The sequence below is a fragment of the Prosopis cineraria genome, unplaced genomic scaffold (assembly GCF_029017545.1).
Source record: "Prosopis cineraria cultivar Desert tree isolate PC_DT_omini unplaced genomic scaffold, ASM2901754v1 PC698, whole genome shotgun sequence".
NCBI classification, from domain to species: domain Eukaryota; kingdom Viridiplantae; phylum Streptophyta; class Magnoliopsida; order Fabales; family Fabaceae; genus Prosopis; species Prosopis cineraria.
The window spans coordinates 6,021-27,612 of record NW_026556023.1 but is presented as its reverse complement, the minus strand read 5'-3'; the positions used below and the strand labels follow the sequence as shown (position 1 = coordinate 27,612).

General features: G+C 34.4%; 1 protein-coding gene and 1 non-coding gene across 2 annotated transcripts; one reads left to right on the top strand and one right to left on the bottom strand.

Moving 5' to 3' along the window:
- Window positions 1–13,355: 13,355 nt before the first annotated feature.
- Window positions 13,356–18,798, bottom strand: LOC129298065 (uncharacterized; the record flags this gene model as incomplete). Its single annotated transcript, XM_054936466.1, is given in 8 exon segments — window positions 13,356–13,521; window positions 13,809–13,921; window positions 14,119–14,488; window positions 14,543–15,504; window positions 15,507–15,894; window positions 15,988–16,913; window positions 17,866–18,290; window positions 18,531–18,798. Coding segments are annotated over 8 exon segments (3,618 nt in total), but the record flags the coding sequence as incomplete, so codon positions are not given.
- On the top strand, window positions 18,182–18,287 carry LOC129298068 (small nucleolar RNA R71). Its single transcript, XR_008590298.1, has one exon. It is a non-coding gene; the product is annotated as a small nucleolar RNA R71 (small nucleolar RNA).
- Window positions 18,799–21,592: the final 2,794 nt, after the last annotated feature.

Here is a 21,592-nt window from a genome sequence, read left to right as displayed (position 1 = left end):
CATTTCCTTTTAATCGAACGAATGATGTTTTCCTTTCACTTTTAATCTTACGAATCCAAATAGAACAACCTTCAGATACTAATGAAAATTCCAAGCCCATATATATATATATATATATATATATGTGAAAGAGCTGCAGCAGTATGCCCAGAAAGTCACGATGAATGCTATGCTCAGTAGAAGTCGAGTACCCTGTTTGGGCTTTCATACTTTAGGACATAATTTATAAAAGAAAACAAACTTAGATCCCAAAAGATCGACAGAAATGTTTTAAAATATTTTGTTAAAAATAAGTTATAAATATAAATCCAGACAGTCACAAATATGTGAGTGTTACCTACACATGAAGCGTTTAATTTTCTCATAAGTATATGGGATTAATATTACAAAAAGACAATTAAATTAATTGAAATGTTATGCATAAGAAACAAGTTGGATAGTTAAAATGGAGGAAGGCATCAAGAGTTTTTAACAATTGAAAAGCTCCTTTTAAACTTTAATGAAAGTTTTACCAACTATAATAAAACTAGCAATGTTATATGGTGATAAATTTTTAAACATTGAAAGGACAAGGGCATCAATTTTGGGCATTGAGATGAAAATATTGAAATGAATGTATGGTCATATAATTAACTAAAAAAGATAAGATTTTCAATGATTATATAAGAAAATAAGTTTGCATGGCACCTACTAAGAAGCATATGGTAAAAAATCATTTAAGATGCATGATTTTGTCACATGCAAAACAAGTTAATAAGGGCATTAGTGGAGATTGGGAAAGGGGTGTTGGAAATTATGCCGTAGGGCCAATCATTGTCATATGCAAAACAAGTCAATAAGGACATTAGTGGAGATTGGGAAGGGGTATTGAAAATTGCGCCCTAGGGCCAATCATTATATTATGCATGATTTTCTCATGTGCAAAACAAGTCAATAATGGCATTAGTGAAGATTGGGAGGGAGTGTTGAAAATTGTGCCCTAGGGCCAATCATTGTACTATACACATTATTATTTAATGAATTTTTCTTTTGTTATCATAACAATTACATGTTCAATATGATAATTATATCCCTGGACAAATTATAGTGATTGTCCTAAATGTCCTTGGTCGGTTGTCTTTAAGGGATCATAGATGAAACAAGACTGGTATGATTTTGATTAATTATAGAGATATAAATTAAAGTTATAGGTACTTGAAAGAGTACAAGGCGCTGGACCAACCCACTATAAGAAAGCTACATGGTACAAGTCATCAGCTTATCTCATATGTAACTATATTACTAAGCCCTTTGACCTGAGATCATCATGAATTCCTACATGATGACCACTGAACTTTGATCTAGTCAAAAGTCACCTTTGACCAAGTGATCGTAAAGGCTATGATTGAGTTTAGTGCTACTCATGCAGAGGAATATGAGTGGTCAAGATAAAATTTATCCCTCATATTAAGTGAGAGATATTACTGGGCTTTCGATGAGTAAGACTGAGAAAATGTATGGTCATACTACAATAGAAAGGGTTTTTCCATTGCTAATATCAGTCTATTCAGAGATTGAGAAAGTAATGGTCAGGTAAAGGAGAATGACAATTTCATGTCTCATACTTGATCGAAATATCGCGTGACAAAAGGGATGTGATATGGTTGCATGATAAGTTACATTGGATTATCGATCCCCATGTGAATTGGGTAGTTACAATGTCTTGTTAGAGGCCACTTGTAACTTGTGGGCTCATAGCGTTATTAGCCCACTGGCAATTTCATATGGGCCTACAGGGTCGCAGACAAGAACAACCTAACTCGAGCTATAATGTCCAAGTTTGTTGAATCTAGAATATGTCTAGATTCAACAAATATAATATAGGGTGAATGAATTATATATATATATATATATATTTAAATATTTATTTGATAAATATATATATATATATATATTTATATGAAATATAAAATTCAAAATATAATTATATATATATGATATATGTATATGATATATAAAATTAAATATAGATAATATATATATATATTTTCAAAATATATATGTGTATAAATATATATATATAAAATATAATATGTATATATGATATATATTACATTATATTATATTATCTTATCTTATCTTATGTTAGTTTTAAATTTAATTTTATATGATAGATTAAATTTAATAACTAATATGATAAGAGAGAATATCATGTCAGTTTTATAATTTAAATTTATAGGATAAATTTGAATTATATATAATATTATGGATTAAATTTATGAGATAAATTTAATTAAATTTTCGTGAGCTTTTAAGTGGAAAAACAAAAACCCTTACTTATATACTATATATAGATAGGGACGTTCTTATGAAAGGAGAGAGAGAGAGTTAGAAAATTTCTAATGGCAAAAACACTTTGAGAGCCACGAAACACCCTATAGAAAGAAAAATTAATGTTTAAAGAAGAACAGATGCTGAGAGCGCTAGCACGCTGTTTGAGTTAGAGAGCTATTCATATGGATACCAGTAGAGGGAGCAGATTTACGTTGTCAGCTCCTAAAATTCAAATGTGCGCCAACTTTAAAGAATTAAAAAGGTAACTCTTCTGTCCACCTTGACTTAAACAAGTTTGTTCAATCCATATCAGGATAAAGACTTTAAAATTATAATCTTCTGTTGTGCCTTCCTATCCAAAAGGGGGTTGATGAGAACACAAAGATTTTGAGTAATACAAAATTATATTTCTCGAGCCTCTTTAGGCTTATATTTTCATACAATATAGAACCAAGCAAGGAGCCAAATATATATAGGAAAGCCGACAAGAGCATGCAGGCTGAAAAGAAATAAAAGGCACGCAGGCCCAAGCAAGCTCAAACTAATTCTCATCTTGACCCAATACTAATTCTCAACAATCCCCCTCAAATGGGACCCAAAAATATTTAAGGTACCTAACTTGGATAACAATCACTCATGAGTATTTTTCCCAAGAGATTTAGTCAAAATATCAGCTTTTGTTCCTTGGTTTTGACGTGTCTAAGAGTGATCAACCTATCTTGTACTTTCTCTCATACAAAATGACAATCTATCTTAATATGTTTTGTCCTCTCATGATAGGCTGGATTTGAGGCTATTTAAATGACAGCCTTACTGTCACAATGCACAAGGATTAAAGATATGTAAATATGTGAGCAATCCATTTAGCCAAACTAATTCAGAAACTATACTACCTATGGCTCGATATTTTGCCTCAGCAAAAGACCTCAAATTCATGCTTTGCTTTTTAGACTCCATGAAATTAGAGCTCCTCCTACTTTAACCAAGAACCCAGTAACAGATTTTCACGATTCAAGACATGTAGCCTAATCTGAATAATAAAAACCTTCTAATTTTATGTCTCCTGTAGAGGGAAAAAATAAGCCTTGCCTAAGATTTTTCTTTAAATACTTAATAGTGTTCAAGGCAACTCTTAAGTGAGATTTTTTGGGATTTCCCATAAATTGACTCAACACCTAAACTATGTAACTAATATTAGGTCTAGTAGTAGTAAGATATAAAATTTTTCCTATTAGATGTCTATATATAGTAGGATTTTCTATTAAATCATCTTTCTCCCCCTTTCTGTGTTTACTAAATAACCTTAAACTAGGGTTCATTAGGACGTTTCTAAGTTTGGAGGCTCTTAAACCTATAGTGCCTATTAAGTCCAGTGTGTACTTTCGCTAATTAAGGACAATTCCCTTACTTGACTTTGCTATTTCAATCTTGAGAAAGTATTTTAATAATCCTAGGTCTTTCATTTTAAAATGCTTGTGTAGATAACTCTTAGTTGTCTCCATTCCATCCACACTATTTCCTATTATAACAAGATCATCTACATAAGCTAACACAACAATAAATTCATTTTCACATTGTTTAGTAAATAAAGAGTAATCAAACTTGCTTTGTACAAAACCACCAGCTATTAATGCATCATAAAGCTTAACATTCTACTACCTGGCAGCCTACTTTAGGCCATATAATGATTTTACAAGCTTACAAACCTTTTTCTCCCCTTGGCTACTAAATCCTAGAGGTATTTTCATATATACCTCCTCATTTAAATCTCCCTGTAGAAAGGCATTATCAACATCTATTTGAAAAAGATTCTAATTATATTTAATAGCTAAAGCTAAAACAAAATGGATAGTGGTCATTTTAACAACTGGATAGAAAGTTTCTGAATAATCTATTCCTTCTCTTTGACTAAAATATTTTGCTATTAATCTAGTCTTTAGTTTATTTAAAATGCCATCAGCGTTATATTTTTTCTTGAAAACCCACTTACATCCTATACCTTTCTTCCTAAGAGGTAAGTCAACTATTTTCCATGTATTGTTTCTTTCTACGACACTAACTGTTAGAAATTGTACCCTAGGGCTAATCATTGTACTATGTACATTGTTATTTAATAAATTTCTCTTTTGTTATCATATCAGTTGTATATTCAATATGATAATTGTATCCTTAGACAAACTATAGTGATTGTCCTAAATGTCCCTGGTTGGTTATCTTTGAGGGATCATAGATGAAACAAGACTGGTATGGTTTTGATTAATTATAGAGATACAAATTAAAGTCATAGGCACTTGAAAGAGTACAAGGTGCTGGACCGACCTACTATGAGAAAGCTAAATAGTACAAGTCATAAGCTTATCTCATATGTAAATATATCACTAAGCCTTTTGACCTGAGATTATCATGGATTCCTACATGATGACCATTAAACTTTGACCTAGTCAAAAGTTACCTTTGACCGGGTGATCATAAAGGCTTTGAATGAGTTTAGTGATATTCATGCAGAGAAATATGAGTAGTCAAGATGGAATTTATCCCTCACATTAAGTGAGAGATATTACTGGGCCCCTTAATGAGTAAGATTGAGAAAATGTATGGCTATACTATAATGAAAAGGGTTTTGTCCATTGCTACTGTCAGTCCACTCAGAGATTGAGAAAGTGATGGTCAGGTAAAGGAGAATGACAATTTCATGTCTCATACTTGACCGAAATATCGCGTGACAAAAGAGATGGAATACAGTTCTATAATAAGTTACATTAGATCATCAATCCCCATGTGAATTGGGTAGTTGTAATGTCTTGCTAAAGGCTACTTGTGACTTGTGGGCTAATAGCATAATCAGCCTATTGCCAATTTCATATAGGCCTACAAGATCGCATACAAGAACAGCTCAACTCGAGCTATAATGTTCAAGTTTATTGAATCTAGAATATATCTAGCTTCAATGAATATAATATAGGGTAAATGAATTATATATATATATATATATTTAAATATTTATTTGATAAATATATTCATGTGTGTGTGTATCAGAGATATATATATATATTCATATGTATATATATATAATATAATATGTATGTGTGATATATATTATATTATATTATATTATGTTATTTTTAAATTTAATTTTATATGATAGATTAAATTTAATAACTAACATGATATGAGAGAATATCATGTCAGTTTTATAATTTAAATTTATAAGATAAATTTGAATTAGATATGATATCATGGATTAAATTTATGAGATAAATTTAATGATATTTTTGTGGGCCTTTTAAGTGAAAGACAAAAACTCTTATCCATATACTATATATAAATAGGGATGTCCTTTATAAATTAGGAGAGAGTTAGAAAAATTCTGACAGCAAAACACTTTAAGAGCCACGAAACACCCTATAGAAAGGAAAACTAATGTTCAAAGAAGAACGGACGCTGGGAGCTCTAGCACACTATTTGAGTTAGAGAGCTATTCTATGGATATCGGTAAAGGGAGCAGATCTACATTGTCAGCGCCTGAAATCCATACTTTTGAAGAAAATGTGTGCTAAGTTCAAAGAATTAAAAGGTAACTCTTCTATTCATTTTGACTTAAATGAGTTCGTTTGATCCATATCAAGATAGGGACTATAAAATTTTAATCTTCCGCTGTACCTCTCTATCCAATAGTAGTACTAGAGCCAGGTCAAATTTCATTTAAGTTGGGTTTTAGTTGATTACGTTCTTAAATCTTCATATGATGAACTTCTTTAGTTGAACATTACTTTAAGATTTTCAAAATTTATATGTGATATTTTTGAAATCTATATATATTTTTCATGTGATGTTTTCAAAACATATATTTTATATATATTCGAATTTATATGAATTTAAACAAATTAATATGATTAATATTTAGCTATATGATATGCGTTCTCAATATGACTAATGTGCGTTCTCAATGTCATTATTCTTCGTCTACGTTCTCATATGGTTTAGGTTGGATTGTCAATATGATTGATGAATGCAAAGGGTCTAAGGCAGCAACTCATTCAAAGAGAATAAGCTAATTCACAATTTATAGCCTTTCACTATATATGAATTATTTGTTTGTTGTGTTTTCTTTGCCTTGAAGTTATTTAGATATGGTGACATATATGGCTCTAGTTTTACAAGAATTGTAAATTTTAAATACGGCCTGTGTGTTGTGCCTCTCTCTATAAACTTTGAATGTACATTTTCTTCTCATCTCAATCCCCTCATATGTATAAATGAGTTTTCTTGATGTAATTTATCTTCTTAAAGAGGTCCTCTCATTGGCTTAGGATGGACATAGGTTAGGTGAGCCATATTATGCCATATTTAATTATGCTTTTGATTAGATTATAATATGTATGATTTTGTATGAGATGTAACTGCTTTCACTTTACATGGTTATTAAATTAATAAATCAAACCCTCTAATTAAAATCTTAAGTCATAATACTATCAATTAATGAAAACTTGTCAAAATCTAGATTACTCAAATGTAGGATCCACCAAAGTGGATACATTTGGGTTATCTTGGTGAGATAAACGTGAGTAATGGTGCTAGTCACAAAGATTCATTATTGTCTGACTTAATTAAGATTATTAAAATGATTTTGGATCTCAATCATATGATGATTGAATCTTATAAATATCTAAGAGTTACATGTGATGTAATTGGTAAATGAGTTACCTACCTAAATAACTTAATTTTAAGCGTCCTGCTAAAGCAGACTTAAATTTAAGTGAAATATGAGTCTTAGCCCACTAATCAAATTTAAAGGTTGTTAATTTTAGTGGGAGATATAAAATTAACTTTGTGTATTTTATTGTAAAATCATGTTGACTAATAACACTGCTACACTATCATTGCGATTAGTCCTTAAGAAGGACAAACTTAATAAGACAAACTTTCTTGACTAGTTCAGGAACTTGAGAATTTTTCTCAAGCAGGAAAGAAAGGCTTATGTCTTGGATGAACCCATTCATGAGGAGCTTATGGCCAATGCTCTAAGAGCTCAAAGGGATGCTTATACAAAGCACACAAATGACTTAGTGGATATAGGATGCCTAATGCTAGCTACCATAGTTCTAGAACTTCAAAGAGATTTGAAACACATTGAGGCTTATGAAATAATTGTATATCTTAAGGAAATGTTCTAGTAACAGGTAAGGCAAGAGAGGTATGAGACCACAAAGGCCTTACACTCCTGCAAGATGGCTGAGGGTACATTAGTTAGCACTCATGTTTTAAAGATAAAGAGCTATATTGATTACCTTGAGAGGCTTGGATTTCCCTTAAGCCAGGAGTTAGCTACAGATTTGATCTTGAATTCACTCTCGAAAAGTTATGACTAGTTTGTTATGAACTATAACATGAATGACATGGAGAAATCTATTTTTGAACTGCATGGGTTGCTTAAAACTACTGAGCAAAACATTAAGAAAAAGCCTAGCATTGTTTTGATCGTTCAAAAAGGAAAGGGTATGAAAAAGAAAGGCAAAGGCAAGGGCAAGGGAAAGGGTAAAGGCTCAGATGATAAGACTAAAGAGTCAAACAAACTCGAAACCAAGCCTCCAAAGGAAGGAGTTTGCTTCTTTTGCAATGAATTAGGTCATTGGAAGAGGAGCTACAAGTTCTACCTGGAAGATTTAAAAAAGAAAGATAGCGAGGCTACTTAGCGAGGCTACTCCTTTAGGTATTTATATTATAGACATTCACCTTTCTACTTCTTCTGCATGTGTATTAGATATTGCATATGGTTCTTACATTTGTATAAAAGTGCAGGGTCTTAGATATAGTAGAAAGTTAGTGAAGGGTGAAGTGGACCTATGAGTTAGAAACAGAGTAAGACTTCCTGCTTTAGCTGTAGGCACTTATAAATTACTTTTTCCCAGTGGGCTTTTGTTTATTTTGAACAATTGCTATTATGTTCCTGCTTGAGTAGTAACATTATTTCTCTTTCTTATTTGGATAAGGAAGGTTTTGCTTCCATTACTAGGAATGATAAATGTTCTATTTATCAAAATGACATTTTTTATGCTAATGGTGATTTGCATTTTGGTCATTATCTTTTAAATTTGAAACATTCTAGTGATGAAAACATCTATAACATAACTACCAAAAGGATCAAGTCAAATGATTTGAATCCAACCTACCTATAGCATTGTCGTCTTGGCCATATAAATGAGAAATGCATTTCCAAACTCCATCAAGATGGACTTCTCAACTCATTTGATTTTGAATCTTATGACACTTGTGAATCTTGTTTATTAAGAAAGATGATGAAAGCACCTTTTACTGGGCATGGTAAGAGAGCAAATGACTTATTGGGACTCATACATATAGATGTATGTGGACCAATGAGTACAACTGCCTGAGAGGGTTGTCTGTGCTTTATTACCTTTATTCATGACTACAGTAGATATGGATACATCTATCTAATTAAACATAAATCTGAACCTTTTGAAATGTTTAAAATATTCCAAAATGAAGTACAAAACTAATTAGGTAAGGCTATTAAAACTCTTCAATCTGATCGAGGAGGTGAATATTTAAGCCAATAGTTCATTGATCATCTCAGGAGTTGTGAGATAGTCTCACAATTAACTCCTTCAGTAAAACCAAAATGGAATGGTGTTTCTGATTAGAGAAATCAGACATTATTAGATATAGTTCAATCCATGATGAGTCAAGTAGATCTTCCACCATCCTTTTAAGGCCATGTGATAGAATACATTTATTACCCACTTTTATTAATCAATTAGGACCCTTTTATTAATAATTTATCACCTTCAAGTGCACACATTGCATTAGATTTGAAATTTTGCCTAAGTTTTTAGGTTCTGTGCACTAGGGGTATTTTGGTCCAAAAATTAAAATTTTGAGAAAATGTACAAGAAAAATTGACAAAGTGAATTTTATGTCTATTTGATGAGTGGTGAAATTATATTTTTAAAATTCATTTTAGTTTGGGAGTAATTAAATAAAAAAAGTCAAAACTTTCTTAAGTATCTTAGTTTGACCTAGTTTTCGGTTTGCCTTTGTGTGAAAATTTTAATATAATTTTGTGCAATATGGAACTTGGTTAATTTAATAAATTCTCCATTATAATTATGAATTTAATTCTATACATTAATTAGATTTTATTATACCACATGCCATTTAATTGAATTATATGATTTATGTGATATAGGTGGCATGTGACTTGTGCATCAATTAGGCAAATGGAGTCAAAAGTCTGTAGGGTCAAAGGCTGATGGTTTGGACGTGTAAGGGCTTCTATTTGGTGGTTTAGATTAGCTAAAATTGTGGATGACACATGTGTTGCTCACCGCAAGTGCACGGGTCGTAGCAAGTAATATAATGAAAGTAAAGTATCGTTCCCTCGAAGATTTGTTCAAAAACAATGATCAAGCAAAAGACTAAGTAAATTTGATCAAGTTGAGCTACACAAAGTTAGGTGAAATGGTTTTTCAAATGAAACCAACACTAGAAAATAAAAAAAAAATGAGTGATTCACAAACTTCCAACACAATTTGAGACCTAGGATTAATTGTCCCCCTTGCATCTCATAACACCAAAATTACCTCCTCTCATAAATGCTTTTAATGAAAATAAGTGCTAACCTAGGGTTCTAAAAATACTTGGACAAGCTCTCTCAAGTCATGAACAAGTATTTAGTTAAATTAATTGCCCAATCTCTTGTTACAATTAATAAAACTCAATTTTAAACACCAACCCTAATGTGGCTATGCAAGGCTAGCAAGTATATCTCTATCTTACTAGCAAAACCATCCATTCAACATGCAAATATCAAGTTCTTGCACAATTTTACCCAAGTTCTACACTCAACCTAGCCCTCTCAAGCATCAATTAAGTGAACCCAACATCTAAATGGTGGCCAATCAAGTAGAAGCATTAAGGAAAGAGTAAAATAAACACATTTATATCATTAATCACAAAAAGAGAGGAGAAATATGGTGTTAATCCATACAAGGGTTCCAAATAATCCTAGAACAAAGGGTTTAGCTACTTATAATCATCCACAAGCTACAAATATACAAAATAAGTGGACCCATTTCAGATTATAAGAGAGAAAAGGGAAGAGGAATAGAAAAACCAAAGAAAATGAGCTCCAAATGTCTTCAAAGCTTCAATCTCTTGATCCCAACTCTTCCAATACCCAAACCCTAGCACAACCAAGCTCCAAAAGTGTCAAAAAGTCTGAAGAATGCATTCTGGGTCGAGCTCTCAGCTTATATGTATCCTAACCAACTAATTTTTGATAAATGAAACGCAGCGTTTTTCTAACAGCGGTGAAAGTCGCGAACGAAAGTCACGACTTTGGGATGACTTTGACAGTTTTGCACTGTTTTTACAGCTAACGAAAATCATTCAATTAGCTCTTGATTTCTTCATCCAAACGCCTTCCAAAAACATCCACAAAGCTCCAGAAATGCTTCTAATCAAAATAACATGAAATTAGGCGAAAAATATCAAATTAAAGCCAAAAACACAAGCCCAAAACAAAATGCACATTTTCCTAATTTGGGCAATAAAAACATATACAATTGAACCAAAATGAATTAGAATCTAAGGAAAATGTGATAAAATAACATGAACTTCTAGAGGTTAACACACCCCCAAACTTAGATTTTTACTCGTCCTCGAGTAAAATAAGTAATAAAACAACTAGATTGACTAATTATTCATCTACTAAGCATGCATGAAAATATCCTCACTAGTTGCTCCAAATATATGTTAAAGAGGATAGCAATGAAATATAAAGGAATGCCCAATTCACAAATTAAGATCATGCTTTCCAACAATTTAGAAATGTGTGTGTGTGAGACCAGAGAACGATTTTCCTGCAAATATCAAGTCAAAATGTAAGAACTTAATATGCATAGAACAAGCTCAATATCAAGACTTCATATGCCTAAACTCTTCTTCTCTCTCCACTAAAAGATCACTTCACATAATTCAAAATCAATGGGACTTTGTAAGCTTGTAGCGTGGCCAAAGGTTTTGGGCTTATTAAAATGAAAGGATAAATGGAATTCAAAGAACTTGAGATAAATGACAATGAGAAGCCAACCATTCCATTCTTGCTAGCAAAATACTTTCCCCCAAACTTATCCCAAATACCATTCCTTGTATTCCAAATTTATTGATATTGAAACTCTCTTTTTTTTTCATTGCAATTTTTTTTTCATGTATATTTCTATATATTTTTTTTCTTTTTTTTTTTAGGAGTACAATTAGTAGAATTTCAAACTTCATTTCCATTCCTCACACCCAAATTTACAATAACAACACCTCCTTGAACAACTAAAACAAACTTCCCTACTAGCACATAAAAATTTTTTTTATCACTTATCTCAAGAGTAAGGTAGTTCATGATTTTTCAAATTATAGAGGCTAGGGTCTAATGAAGGTTTCAAAAAGAAAATACATAAGATTTTCAATTCCAGGCTCAAAAGGGGTTCAAGTGGAAATGATGCAATAGGTGGGCTTGAAAGGCTCAAACGCAATTGAAAGAATGCCCAAATCATATTTTAATATCATGCAAAGTGATTAAAATGCCTCAAGAGATTCCAAGATAGGTTCTAGAGTTTCTCAATTGAGAGAGAAAATGCACATAAACTTGCCACATAATTTCCTAATAGAGGCATTCAAATCATTGTCTGGTTCAAAAGTGCAAAAGAAAAATTCACAAAATTATTAGAAAGCAAGCCTTAACCCTGCAAATCAAGCATGCCAAAATATTTATCACAACTTCCTATAAAACATACAGTTTAAGCAACATTCTATCATTGGATCACACATTCTATTCAACAAATAATTTCTCAATCTAGCTCAAATTTTAAAAGAGAGGAACAATAAATAGCTAAGTTTCAAAATTGAAGTTCATGTCAAATTAACCAAAATAATACCCTCACCCCCAAACTTAAATTGAACAGTGTCCTCACTGTCAAAAGAGAAAAGTAAGGGCCCTTTCTCATGCAATTATACAACCAAACAACAATAGAAAGGTTGCATGAGAGACACAAAAAGCACAACCTGTAACAAAAGAGTATTTCAACAATATCCACAGGTAACAAAACAACTATAGAACTAGAATTAAGACAAGCTAATCTATGTGATCTCTTGGGAACTTTGAGGTAGAGAGGAGGATGAATGATAAATGTGATTCATGCTAAAGAAGAACGAAAGTGGACAAAGCTCAGGTGGCTAGAATTATGGATAGTGACAAGGGAAAGAACTTGAAAGATTTAGGGGGAAAAGGTTTGTATTGAAGTGATTGAGTGAGGTTAGCATTCATTGAGGGTAAAGTTTGGGCAAGAGAAAAAAAAATAAGAGGAAAAAATTCTTTCCCCTTTTTTTTTAATTTTTAACTTTTTTTTGAAATTTTTTCCAAAGTCATGACTTTCAGATTAGGCTTAAATTCAAAGTCGCGACTTTCATCTTCTCTGGAATCTCAAAGTTGTGAGCTCAAAGTCATGACTTGTGTCAGAACTTTCTTGACAGCAAAATTCTGCAGCACTCTGTTTTCAAAAATTTGATTTATTCACCCCTTAAAACCTCTTCCAAGCACTCAATTCACTCCAAAATCAATCTCTAACCATCATTCATCAACCATACACAATTTTCTTCAATTTAAATGCAATCAACCCCCGAAAAGAACCATTTTTTATGGGAATCAAACCACAAAAAATTGCATTTACTTCAATAAGCTCAAAATAATTGCCAAGACAAGTTTATAAGCATAAAAACAACTTAAATAGCTTGACTTCCCTGAATTTTCCCTTCCTTTTGTGCTCTTTTGTTCTTTGGCCACATTTCTTGCTTCTCCAAAGGCTTATACTTCCTCATATCTTCTTGTTAACCTATAAAAGAGACAAGATCACATAACTTCACCAAAACAACTAAACTACAAAAGAAAAATCAAAAGATAAGGTTTAGAGCTTGGGTTGCCTCCCAAGTAGCGCTTGTTTTATAGTCGTTCAGCCTGACTCTTCTCTTCTTCAAGAGGCATCAGATAAGGGCAAGGTGATTGCTTCACGGTCTACCTCACCACCCCAGTAATGCTTCACTCGTTGTCCATTGACTTTAAATCTTTTTCCTTCACTGCTCTCTAGCTCAATAGCACCATGAGGGAATGCTTGGACCACATTGAACGGTCCCGACCATCTAGATTTGAGTTTGCCAGGAAATAATCTCAATCTAGAGTTATACAAGAGTACTTTTTGGCCTGGCTCAAATGCTTTGCATAAAATTTTCTTGTCATGCCATCTCTTTGTCTTCTCCTTGTATTGCCTAGCATTTCATAGGCATTTAACCGAAATTCATCAAGTTCATTTAGTTGGAGAAGTCTCTTTTCACCCACGGCTTTAAAATCAAAGTTGAGCTTTTGGACAGCCCAATAAGCACCATGTTCTAGCTCTACGGGTAGATGACATGCTTTCCCAAAAACTAACCGGTATGGAGACATGCCGATAGGAGTTTTGTAAGCCGTTCGATAAGCCCACAATGCATCGTCAAGTTTGGTGGACCAATCTTTTCTTGCCACTCCTACCGTCTTCTCAAGTATCTTCTTGATTTCCCGATTAGAGATTCAGCTTGCCCGTTAGTTTGAGGATGGTAAGCAAGTGCAACCTTGTGCTTGACACCATATTTCTTCAAGAGAGATTGAAATTGGTTGTTGCAAAAATGAGTACCACCATCACTCACAATGGCTCTTGGTGCTCCAAAACGGGTGAAAATATGCTTCTTCAAGAACTTGAGCACCACTTTAGCATCATTAGTGGGAAATGCCGCCGCTTCGACCCATTTTGAGACATAGTCTACAGCCACAAGGATATATTGATTGTTGAAAGACATGGGAAATGGTCCCATGAAGTCTATGCCCCACACGTCAAACAGTTCTACTTCAAGCATGTTGTTGAGTGGCATTTCATTCCTTCTAGAGATATTACCCATCCTTTGGCACCTATCACACTTTAAAACAAAGTCATATGCATCCTTGAATAAAGAGGGCCAATAGAAACCACTTTGCAAGATTTTAGATGCTGTCTTGTCACCCCCGAAGTGGCCTCCATAGTCAGAAGAATGGCAACATCTTAGAATTTCTTGTTGCTCACACTCAGGAACACACTTTCTGATCATTTGATCAGCACATTGGCGAAACAGATAGGGTTCTTCCTAAAAATACAACTTAGCATCATGGAGAAACTTCTTCTTTTGATGAAACTTCAAATCAAAGGGCAAGATGCCACAAACAAGATAGTTGACAATGTCCGCATACCACGGTGTTTGAATATTGTCAACCTTAAAGAGTTGCTCATCAGGAAAAGCTTCATCAATAACAACATTACATTTAAGTTGAGCATCAGTACTCAACCTAGAAAGATGGTCCGCCACTTGATTCTCAGTACCCTTCCTATCAATAATCTCCAAGTCAAATTCTTGTAGAAGTAGTACCCATCGAATTAACCTTGCTTTAGACTCCTTCTTGCTGAATAGGTACTTCAAAGCTGAATGGTCAGTGTAAACTGTCACCTTAGTACCCACAAGATACGATCTAAACTTGGTAAAAGCAAACACCACTGCAAGAAGCTCTTTCTCAGTTGTGGTGTAGTTTTCTTGAGCATCATCAAGTGTTCTGCTAGCATAGTAAATTGGGTGAAGTACTTTTTCTTTCTTTTGGCCAAGCATAGCACCCACAGCAAAGTCACTAGCATCACACATCACAATGAAAGGCAAACTCCAATCAGGAGCCATCATGATAGGCGCAGACACAAGTCTTTTCTTCAACTCTTCAAATGCTTTCAAGCATGAATCATCAAATTTAAATTCAGCATCTTTCTCAAGAAGAGTGCAAAGAGGCTTGACTATTTTGGAGAAGTCTTTAATGAAGCGGTGATAAAATCCCGCATGACCAAGAAAACTCCTCACACCCTTAACATTAGTAGGTGGAGGAAGTTGCTCAATCACCGAAATTTTGGCTCTATCTACCTCCAAGCCATTTTTGGAGACTCTATGGCCAAGAACTATGCCCTCCTTAACCATGAAGTGGCATTTTTCCCAATTCAAGACCAAGTTGGTCTCTTCACATCTTTTCAACACATTGGCCAAGTTGATCAAACATTCCTCATATGAATCCCCAAAAACCGTGTGAAGTCATCCATGAAGACTTCCATAGTTTGCTCAATCATATCAGAGAAAATTGCCATCATACACCTCTGAAAAGTGGCCGGTGCATTGCATAACCCAAAAGGCATGCGCTTGAAAGCAAAAGTTCCATAAGGACAAGTAAATGTCATTTTTTCTTGATCCTCTGGAGCTATGGCAATTTGGTTATAGCCTGAATACCCATCAAGGAAGCAAAAGAATTCCCTTCCAGCTAATTTGTCAAGCATTTGGTCGATAAAGGGAAGAGGAAAGTGATCTTTCCTAGTGGCCGCATTTAGCTTCCGGTAATCCATGCATACTCTCCACCCAGTGACAGTGCGAGTAGGAATTAGCTCATTGTGGGTGTTAGCCACTACAGTCATGCCTCCTTTTTTTGGAACGCATTGAACTGGGCTCACCCAAGAGCTGTCAGAAATAGGATAGACAATGCCCGCCTCAAGCCATTTTAAGATCTCCTTTTTCACAACTTCCTTCATGATAGGATTCAACCTTCTTTGATGTTCCACAGAAGTTTTATGATTGTCTTCAAGGAAAATCTTATGCATGCAAATTGAAGGGCTAATACCCTTTATGTCGGCAATAGTCCACCCAATAGCTCTCTTGTGAGCTTTCAAGACTTCCACAAGTTGCTCTTCTTGTTGTTCATTCAAGTCCGCAGCAATAATCACTGGCAAAGTGTTGTTGGCTTCTAAATAGACATACCGAAGATGAGAAGGTAATGTCTTCAACTCAAGATATGGTGGCTCTTCAATAGAGGATTTCAAAGATGGTCTACCAAGAGAAGATAAGTCTAGAGATTCAAATTGGACACGGTTTTTAGGATAAACCGGTGATGCATTCATGATAGCCATACACTCTTCTCCATCTTGAGTCTTTAATTGAGCTCCTAGTAACAAGGCTTCTAAAAAATCATTAGGAATTGCCTTATTGAATTCTTCTTGTGCAACTTGATCAAGCATATCAACAAAGAAGCATTGCTCAAGATCTTTGGGAGATTTCATCAACTTGTGCATGTTAAAAGTGACTTGCTCATCATCCACCCTCATAGTAAGCTCACCTTTTTCAACATCAATCAAGGTTCTAGCAGTTGCCAAGAATGGTCTTCCTAAGATAATAGGAATATCACGATCCACCTCACAATCAAGGACAATGAAATCAACCGGAAAAATGAATTTATCCACTTTTACAAGAACATCTTCAATAACACCACGTGGATAAGCCAAGCTTCTATCCGCTAATTGCAAAGTCACGGTTGTTGGTCTAGCTTCACCCAACTCCAATTTATTGAAAATAGAGAGAGGCATAAGATTGATACTAGCTCCAAGATCACATAATGCCTTACCCAAAAATTTATTCCCAATATGACACGGAATTGAGAAGCTACCGGGATCCTTCAACTTTTGAGGTAGTTGCTTAATGATATCCGTACAACTCTTGTTAGAGCAACCGTCTCAAACTCATTGAACCTTCTCTTTTTAGAGAGCACATCTTTCATGAATTTAGCATATTTGGGCATTTGCTCCAAAGCTTCCACAAAAGGAATGTTGATATGCAATTGCTTGAACATATCAAGAAACTTTTTGAATTGGCCATCTTCTTGTTGCTTCCTAAGCCTTTGAGGAAAAGGTGGTGGGGCACATATTTTAGCTTGGCCTCTAGTTGCTTTTTCTCATCACCAACCTTTTTGGCTTGATCTTCATTCTTTTTCTCTTCTTGATTATTCTTCGAGTTGTCACACTCTTCAACCACAATTTCTTCATTAATCACTTCATTATCAACAATCACCTTAGTAGCACCACTACTCACACCACTTGCACTTGGCATAAGAACTTCGGGTAATTGCATCCCACTTCTCAAAGTGATGGCTTTACACTCCTCCTTACCATCCCTTTTAGGATTTGGAATGGTGTCACTAGGGAGATTACTTCTTGACATAGCATTCATTTGTGAAGCCAATTGCCCCATTTGCACTTCGAGGTTCTTGATTGCGGTATCATGAAGAGTAAGAGTTGCCTTAGTTTCAACTCTTGCAGACTCTTGATTACTCAAGATTTGTGCTAGCATCTTTTCCATTCTAGACTCCTCTTCTTTAACCGGCATTGGCTTTGGTGGAGCTTGAAAACCCGGAGGGTGAAGTGGCTTGACATTAGAGGATGAAGGTTGATTTGAAGAATTCCCTTGACTCCATGAAAAATTAGGATGATTCCTCCATCCTGAGTTGTATGTTTGAGAGTAAGGGTTGTTGTGAGGGTTTTGAAACTTGCCCATATAGTTGACAGACTCAGTGGTCATATAAAGAGGACATTGATCGGGCATGTGCATATCATTGCATTGATTGCACACAGTTGGAATGGCTTGGACAGCATGCACATTATGAGAATTTCCCCTTTGCATTTGAGATTCCAACACATCAAAACGCTTGTTCATTGCATTCAAGATGGATACAATCTGGGAAGAGGAATCATCTTTAGCACTAGTCACCATTGATGTATTCCTTCTATCCGTGTTTTGAGTGTTATTCGCAGACAATTGGTCTAAGAGGCGAAAAACTTCATTGACAGGCACATTTCGATATCCCCCATTTGTGATAGAATCAACCATGGCCTTCGAAGATGGATTCAGACGATTACAGAAAATCTGAATCACTACCCATTTGTCCACTCCATGATTAGGGCATTTCTTCATCAACATCTTGTATCTCTCCCAAGCTGCATAGAGATGTTCCTCTGGATATTGCTTAAAGCTAAGAAACTCATCTCTTGCTTCGACTGTTTTATCATCAGAGAAGAATCGGGCTCTAAACTTGTTCTCAAGATCCTCCCATGAACCAATAGAACCTTCGGGAAGATTGTTGAACCATTCTTTAGCCTTGTCTTGTAGAGAAATTGGAAATAACCGCAAGCGCAAGACATCTTTAGGCACCCCATTTTGTCTGAAAGAATCACATACTTCCACAAAAGACATCAAGTGCTTGTTAGCATCTTCATTGAATAGACCATGAAACACACCATTCATTTGAAGCATTGTGATCATGGCGGGCTTGATCTCAAAAGTATGTGCTTGAAACTCCGGCATTCGAATACAAGATTGAGTACCCCTCAGATTCCGGTTAGCAAAGTCATTGACTGAGGCGGTGTCATACTGGTCTTCTGCCATGTTTCCCGATTTAGGAGTTCTTTCAGAATTAGGAGACTCGGTTTCTTCAAAGATTGTCAATCCTTCAAGTATCACTTCCAATCCTTCTGGGCCTATGACTTGCATATGCCAAATGGGTACCTGAAGAAGAAACAACCCAAGAAGTATCAAACTAAAACAAAAGCACTGAACAAAGAAAAAAAAAATCTAGAACTAATATCTACAAAGCTCAAGCGAAATCTAATATTACTAGTCTAAGGTTGACCATAATATTTTCAAAAGCAAATCCCCGGCAACGGCGCCAAAAACTTGTTGCTCACCGCAAGTGCACGGGTCGTAGCAAGTAATATAATGAAAGTAAAGTATCGTTCCCTCGAGGATTTGTTCAAAAACAATGATCAAGCAAAAGACTAAGTAAATTTGATCAAGTTGAGCTACACAAAGTTAGGTGAAATGGTTTTTCAAATGAAACTAACACTAGAAAATAAAAAAAATGAGTGATTCACAAACTTCCAACACAATTTGAGACCTAGGATTAATTGTCCCCCTTGCATTTCATAACACCAAAATTACCTCCTCTCATAAATGCTTTTAATGAAAATAAGTGCTAACCTAGGGTTCTAAAAATACTTGGACAAGCTCTCTCAAGTCATGAACAAGTGTTTAGTTAAATTAATTGCCCAATCTCTTGTTACAATTAATAAAACTCAATTTTAAACACCAACCCTAATGTGGCTATGCAAGGCTAGCAAGTATATCTCTATCTTACTAGCAAAACCATCCATTCAACATGCAAATATCAAGTTCTTACACAATTTTACCCAAGTTCTACACTCAACCTAGCCCTCTCAAGCATCAATTAAGTGAACCCAACATCTAAATGGTGGCCAATCAAGTAGAAGCATTAAGGAAAGAGTAAAATAAACACATTTATATCATTAATCACAAAAAGAGAGGAGAAATATGGTGTTAATCCATACAAGGGTTCCAAATAATCCTAGAACAAAGGGTTTAGCTACTCATAATCATCCACAAGCTACAAATATACAAAATAAGTGGACCCATTTCAGATTATAAGAGAGGAAAGGGAAGAGGAATAGAAAAACCAAAGAAAATGAGCTCCAAATGTCTTCAAAGCTTCAATCTCTTGATCCCAACTCTTCCAATGCCCAAACCCTAGCACAACCAAGCTCCAAAAGTGTCAAAAAGTCTGAAGAATGCGTTCTGGGTCGAGCTCTCAGCTTATATGTATCCTAACCAACTAATTTCTGATAAATGAAACGCAGCATTTTTCTGACAGCGGTGAAAGTCGCGAACGAAAGTCACGACTTTGGGATGACTTTGACAGTTTTGCACTGTTTTTATAGCTAACGAAAATCATTCAATTAGCTCTTGATTTCTTCATCCAAACGCCTTCCAAAAACATCCACAAAGCTCCAGAAATGCTTCTAATCAAAATAACATGAAATTAGGCGAAAAATATCAAATTAAAGCCAAAAACACAAGCCCAAAACAAAATGCACATTTTCCTAATTTGGGCAATAAAAACATATACAATTGAACCAAAATAATTAGAATCTAAGGAAAATGTGATGAAATAACATGAACTTCTAGAGGTTAACAACATGGGATTAATTGTACACACATTGGAATCATCTACAAGCCAATAGGAGGGTGCCACCTTACAAGTGTAACAAGGCTTCCATTTTCCATTCATTTTCTTTTCTTATTTTTAATTGAGCTTTCTGATGGAGAAACACTTAGAGCATATCCCACACCCCCAAAATCAGATCCAACACTCATATCATTCATCTTCCACATTTTCTCTCTCTTGTTCATAGTGTTCTTCATTTTCTCTCTTTTGTTCTTCATTTTCTAGCACCCTAACCTCCATTTTCAGCCACTAAACCTCCACAAAACTCATACCATTCTTCTCCTCTCTTTATTTTCATTCCATCCCTTCCTATTTCACAAGTTTCTAAGCTCATTTTCTTTATCCCAAGTTCCATGAATTTCCGTCAATAAGCTTCCAACTTAGGGTTCTTGAAGATGATGAAGATTGGCTATTTTCTTTGGTGGAATCCTAAAGAGATAAAGATGGAGGATGAATCTTGAGCTTCAAATTGGCTAAGTTCTTTTGTTTCCTATCCTCTTCTCTTTTTACTAGATGGTTAGATTCCTTAATCTAGGGTTTAATCATCTTAGTTTGTAAATTCTAATTTGAATTTGATGTTGATGTAAAGAGAGAAAATTGTTTCATTTAATTTCTTCCTTGGATAGCCATGATTGAATTTTGCCACTCTTTGTTTGGCACATAATCTTGTGTTTTTTAATTAGTGAATTACTTGTGTTAATATTACATAATCTTGTGGTGTTAATGCTTGTGTTGTTGAGTAGCTTGACATAATATTGTGATTGCCCAATTTATATGTTTGACCATGGTTGTTGTGAGAGGATTTTGAGTGAATCACTTGGCTAATTTCTTCACCAATTGGTTAATTGAATTAAGGACTTTAATCTAAGACCTAAGAAGGTTAGCTAATTAGGTTAATTGGTTTAGGTTAATTTTCTTAAGTCATGACAACTTTAGTCAAGAGGAAAGGGAAGCTAAACTTAGCCTAATCATGAGAAGATAATGAGTCAAAAATCAACTAATCTCTAAGGTTCCACTCTTGTGAAAAGGGAAGTGCATTTCACTCACTTTATTTAGCATTTTAATCATTAGGTAATTAGTTTAGATAATTAGATAACTAAATTCTTACAACTTTGGGTGATTTATTCCATAGATAACTTTTAATTAGATAAGACCATTCCTTAGAAGATGACCTAAGTTTGACCTTATATTACATTAGGGTTACCTTTAGTTTAAGTTTGAAGATAAGCAACTAATTTTCTATCACCATGCATTAGAAATAGTTGTGTTCACACTGAACTG